Source organism: Frankliniella occidentalis, unplaced genomic scaffold (genome assembly GCF_000697945.3).
Source record: "Frankliniella occidentalis isolate FOCC.00 unplaced genomic scaffold, Focc_3.1 Scaffold472, whole genome shotgun sequence".
In the NCBI taxonomy this organism is placed as follows: domain Eukaryota; kingdom Metazoa; phylum Arthropoda; class Insecta; order Thysanoptera; family Thripidae; genus Frankliniella; species Frankliniella occidentalis.
Genome location: NW_026267590.1, coordinates 41,502 through 47,570, shown reverse-complemented (window position 1 = coordinate 47,570; position 6,069 = coordinate 41,502). Strand labels below are relative to the sequence as shown.

The 6,069-nt window shown below is 45.3% G+C and overlaps 1 protein-coding gene across 1 annotated transcript in view; it reads left to right on the top strand.

Annotated features, from left to right (window-relative positions):
- Positions 1–4,042: 4,042 nt before the first annotated feature.
- The window catches only part of LOC113215301 (mite allergen Der p 3-like), a 20,656-nt gene continuing 18,629 nt past the window's right edge, over positions 4,043–6,069 (top strand). The window contains exons 1-2 of the mRNA XM_052274942.1: positions 4,043–4,215; positions 4,298–4,583. Of these exons, the coding sequence (XP_052130902.1) occupies positions 4,344–4,583 (240 nt within the window). The 5' untranslated portion in view covers positions 4,043–4,215; positions 4,298–4,343. The remainder of the gene's footprint in view (positions 4,216–4,297; positions 4,584–6,069) is intronic.

Here is a 6,069-nt window from a genome sequence, read left to right as displayed (position 1 = left end):
TTAAAGAACACACATGGGTGCAATAGGCTTTGCAAATACCGGCTATTCTTAGTGTTCTGTTCTAATACGGTTTAAATGCAGTATTGAAAGTACAGTTCGGTCACTGCAGTTGGAACTATACTCTAACTTGTGATCCTTCCACCCGGGCACCCTCTTTTGGGCTTTAGAGTCCGTAGATTATCTAGTATCACTAAAACGTTAATTTTTCCGCAACAGTCTGTCCAAATTCGAACTTTTAATGAAAACCTTCATCGAACAGCAGAAGTTTCATGTCCCCTGATTTTAGAGTAATATGTCCCCGACAAATGCTGTCGGTATGTCATATTTTGGAGCCGGAAGGCCTTGTTCCCGTATATCCTCCCATAAACTCGTTTAAGGTATCAGTGCTAGCTACATGTGCGCCAGGTGCGTCGCAGCGCAACAGTGTTTCTAGAAATGTCGCGAAGCCTGTTACGCGAGACGTGGTCTGGCGTACATATTGCTAGTTATAGCGAAAACATTGCTGACGGACACGCTCGGAGTTATTTCAGAGTATGCCTGGAAGTATATTTAACTTCTTCTGGGTCTAGTCTTTTATATCTTTTCATAGGTGTGTTATTGCTAGCATCAACAATTTAAAAGGGATTTGGCGTAACTTGCGTGTATGTATGTAGTGTATGAAAAGAATGCTTCGTTTGTTGAGTTTTGATTGCGAAGTAGACAGCAAAGGTATCTGTAAAAAGGTGGTTCAAAGCGAGCTAAGGCCCGTTTTCCAATAGAAGCTTCATTACACCATGAAAAATCAGAAGGGACAGGCCGAAGGACCGTCCAAAACGCCGCCGGCAGGCCAAGCTAGGCGCGCTCCCTGCCGAACCGAGTTGCCGGTGGAGCGAAGCGGACCTTGCAACCTGTGGTTTTTGATTTTTTTAAAGTCAATTTTTGAGCTGGAATGCTCATCTTCGAACACGATCTTTCTTTTTATGATTTAAGACCGACCCTGAAACTGCTATTTCTATTCCTTTTCGAGTTATCGTGCGGACAGACACACAGACAAACGGACGAAGAAACAGAATAAATATTTTTCGGTCAGTGGAGAAATGGGCTTCGATATCGCTCACAACACGTAGGCGAGCGTGTAACGTGTGGGCGGCTTAAGCTAGAAGCAATGACAAAAATAACAATATAAGATAGTGAGGTTAGAGCCGTCTATGCCGGCACCACAAAATAGCTGATTTCAAAATGATATTAGAAGGTGAAGATTTCCAGCAAAAAAAATACAAACTAATGCGTTTTGTAATCCTTCAGCATTGCGCTACAAAATGCACTAAAAGTTTTAGCCTAAATCGTAAAAAACATATCATACTTTTGTCCGCTTTATTTGGATTCTGCAGTCCCGGCCCACAGCCGAACGGAGGCAGCGAAGCGGAACTGGCAACTCCGTTTGGCGGAAGGGCAGGCCTGCTTGTCATTTCTATCCTGCCGTTCTGCTATAGAAAAAGATAACGAGCTTAAGCGACCAGTGTCCGCATGCAGGTATCAAAGTGATTCCTCGAAGGAGTGCAGATTTGGGCTTTCAAACTATTTGAAATTATGCCACGCACAATTTTAATTTTTCTGCCTGAAAATGTTGTGGGCACATATAGCAATCGATCGGCAAAGCCTCTGCGGAAACGACTCGGAGGTAGTATTGTACGGTGCACAGGCAATATTTTTGGCTGAGCGATTAGCTAAGCCTAATTCTCCGTCTGGTCGGAATTTTTTTTTTTTTTATGTCTGACGGTCTGTCGGTCTGTCTGCACGTCTGTCTGTCCGCACGATACTTCTAGAACGAATTGAGCGATCGACCTGGGATTTCCAGGGTTGTTGTGTACAATAAAAAGACAGGTAGAGTTCAAAGACGAGCATTCTAGCTTAAAAATTTGATTTTTGAAATATCAAAAACAACAGGTCCTGATATTGACGCTTTTTAAAAATATTTGTTTATGGTTTCCTAGGGGGTAACTCGTCAAAGTAAAGCCCTATGAGCGAAAATTGTGTACGGTTTGCTCTAGCTTAAACCATTGAGGCATTTTTGACGAAAATGAGCGAAAAAGTGTACAATCCTGCATGCTTAGTTGAAGTGATAGGCCGTAGGCCCGTATCTTTGTGTACATTTTTCCACTACCTGACTCGAGTGCCGCAGGCCAAGGTAGATATATGCCAGGCGCGTCGCAGCGTAACAGTGTTTCGTGAGATATTGCCGTTACGCGAGACGTGGTCTGGCGTACATCTACCTTGTAAAAGAAAAAGAGAGAGGATCCATGAAGGAGATGAAAAGGCAGCAATACTACTTCCTGTAATTTTGTGTACCGAAATAAGGTTCCAACGTGCAACTCTATAACACTTTGGACGACGCTTTGTGGAGTTGGCGTCAACTCCGTCACAGCATACAGATAAATCACTTTAATAACTAGCTATATGTACGCCAGACGACGTCTCACGTAACAGCGATATCTCACGAAACACTGTTACTTTGCGACGCGCCTGTCATACATTTGCCTAGGCCTGCGGCGCTGCCACCCGAGTTGGACAGAAGGCACAGTCGTTAATAAGCCTTCGGCCCCAAAGCTAAAAAAAAAAATTCCCTCTGGGTTTTATTTTAAAAAGCAGCCGCACCGGGGACAATCAATTATCTAAGAAACAAGCAGGCCCGACCTTCCGCCAAACGGAATTGCCAGCTCCGCTTCCCTCCGCCGGCAGCTCCGTTTGGCAGGGACCGGGCCTCGGGCCTGCTCGGCGTGCCGGCGACAATGGTCGGGCCTGCGGCCCGACCATTTCCGTCTCACATTAGGGCATTCCAGGCTATCCAAAACGGAAGTAGGAAAAGAACAAACTCACTGACTTTTCTGTTTCCGTGGTGGCTCTTATTGGTTGAGCTCATCACGTGTCACGACGGCGTTTCAGGTATATGGAAAACTGTCAGGTCAGTTTCGAGCTCGCCTCCATATTTGAGAGGTTAGAATCGGCCCAAACTACCATGGCAATTTCTCATACTGAGCAGACGGAAACAGATTAATCGGTGAATTTGTTCTTTTTCACTTCCGTTCTAGATAGCCTGGAACACCCTATTTGTTGAAGAACATAATCCAATGATGTAAAGGGCTCCCGGCCCGCAAAAACCCGTCGTCCTTTAAATTTGCCCCGTAGACATGATGTAACGGTAAAGCACTGCGACTACAACCCAACCTTCTGCTTAGAAAAGATTTTTTGGGGGGTGGGGTGCGCAAGTTTCCTTCCTCTTTTGCGGTTTTTATGCCTTCTTCTACAACTAATTGTTCACTTTAGCAATTTTTAGCTTCTTTTCGTGAAAGAAGACCCTCCAGTGCAAAACGGTTCGAGATAGAGCCAAACAGAGGAAAATAGGAGCCCCAGGGGGCTCTACTTTGACGAGTTACCCCTTAGGAGACAATAACAAAATATTTTTTTCTGACTTTTTTGACCTGCCTCATTTTCTCTGATATCCCCTCTCAGCCCCTTGAAAGTTGGTTGCCAGGATTTGCCGTAGGCGTTTCTTTTTCTAGAAGTGAACCTTACGAAAATTTGAAGTCTTTAACACATCTCCTTCTATTGGAACAGACAGACACACAGACAGACAAGAGGTCGTTTGCATAAGCCCGCTAGGTAGCTTTTTCAAAGCAGAAGGGCGGGCTAAAAACATAAAACATGTGGAAATCGCCCTCTGGCGCCTAAACGGCTAGAAATAAAGCAAAACGGACTAAATTTTGGTCCTAGGGACTCCACTCTGACGAGTTTCTTCAAAGATAACATTTAATTAAAGAAATTCTTCTGGCTTTTTGCTTATAATTTTTTTGGCATTTCAATTTTTTAGCTAGAGGGCTCAAAATCAATACAGTTCTTGTTTATTATGATACTAAATTACAATAAAAATTTTCGCGTCCTAGCTCATACCGTTGTCGAGTTATCGTGACGACAGACAGACACACTGACAGCCACGAAACTTCTTGATCATCACTAGAGTAACAGGCCTCGCTAATCACTCACCCACAGGTGTGACATTCACACACTTGCGTTTCCAATCACGGGTGGTCGATGTGATCAGTATGGCGTATACTTTTATTTGTTTGTTCGTGTACAGGTGAAAGTTGCTAAGACAAGCGATTCCGGTTCTGCTGTGAGGAACTGCAGCGGAGCTTTGCTTTCTGTGCATTACGTCATAACTGCGGGTGACTGTGTTGAGTAAGTGCTTTGCTTTCTTGTTGGCGATGTGTGCGTGTTTGCCTTGTATATTTCTTTTAAAAAGATAATCATCCTATTGCAGCTTAAAAAATGTCACAAATGTGAGAGTAATCGCTGGAAATGCTGCAATGTGGAAGGATCATAAGCAAGGGTCGACGTATACTGCTCAATCTGTACAGAGGCACCCTAAGTTTACTCTCGTGAACGGTCGAGTCACAACTCAGTTCAACTACGACGTTGCTTTGATTCGCCTTAATAAGCCTGTGCGGTTGGGAAAGCAGGCGAGCACTATCAGGCTGACAAGCGCCAAGGCCAGGCCAGCCATTGGTGACAAACTTAAGATCGCAGGCTTTGGCATTACGGACTGGGTAAGGGACGTAAGAGCTTTGCACTTACTTTTGCACGACGGAGGCTCAGGGCTCCGACCACGAAAGGGTTATGACGACACGGTTTTGAGATACGCGGTCAAATGAAGGTGTTCTCAGTATTTAATGAATGTTCTGCATGGCTGATGACCAAGGTGCGATGCAATCCGCTCAAAACTAGGCTACACTATAAACTGAAAAATTCGTTGATGGTCTTTCGTGTGTGGTAATCACCGAGTACCTTCTATGTCCACTGTACAGTCTTGTTTCCTAATTTCCTAATAGATACAACGCGTAAAAAGCCAGACCCGCCCTTCCGCTGAACGAAGTTGCCAGCTTCACTTCGCTCCGCAGGCAACTCCGTTCGGCAGGGGCCGGGCCTAGCTTGGCCTGCCAGCGGTGTTAGTTCGGGCCTGCGACCCGACCCATCAGTCGCTTTACTTATTTGAGTAAAACTAAGGCTTCCAGCCGGCGCTGCGGCCCAAAAGATTTGCTCCTTGGACATGAGAAATGACTGTCACGATGCGAGACCGTGACTACACCCCACCCTTCTGCTTAGGAAAGGAATAAAAAAATGAACAAGTGCAGTTTTTAGAACGTATTCTTTGACAAACAGTCTTAAAACTTGACTGTTTGCCATTCGCTTGTCCCTAATAATGCAAAGCACGCACGACGCTCAGCCGCCGGCGAAAGCACGCACGGCGGAGCGCCGCTGACGAAACCACGCACAGCGCAGAGCCACTGGCGAAACCACGCAAGTGCATTTTTCAAAAAAATTGAGATATCTATATATTCTGGAAGAGCACGATTTCCTCTTTCCAACGCTATATGTCTCCAAAAATCACCAAGAAGTGCACTTCCGTTGTTTCGCCAGTGGCTCTGCACTGTGCGTGGTTTCGCCAGCAGTGCTCCGCCGTGCGTGCTTTCGCCAGCGGCTGAGCGTCGTGCGTTCTTTGCATTAGGGACAAGCGCATTGTTCGAAATACATCTACCTCTAGCTCCGATACGGTTAAAAATACGGCAAATCCGAGGATAGATGTCGATCCAGGATGCGCTATTTTGGGGGGGTTCTTCCTTTGCTAGTTTTTACGATGTGACGCCTCCTTGTACGTCTTTATGTACAGCGAATTCATATTCACCGTACTTTCGTCGAAAAACAATTCTTGTTAACCATAAACGGACCCGTAGTTAAGAAAATTTCCTATTCTACAGTTTCGAGCAATATTCTATGATTAAAAGAAAAATGACTCCAAGGCTGTTTTTGTTTATATATTGTTGTTTTTGTAACGCATAATTTATGAACATAGGTTTGTGAAAAAATGCGCTGGTATTTGAGAGCTCTGCAGCGAGCGGGCATGCGAAAGCGGGCGTCCGAGAGCAATAGTACGAGTGAGAAACCCGCGCGGCTCCAGTTCCCTCCGTTTTCGGACGCCATGTAGGAACGGGATCGTACGCAAACCACGTGACGCATTTTGGGTGAGGGGGGGGG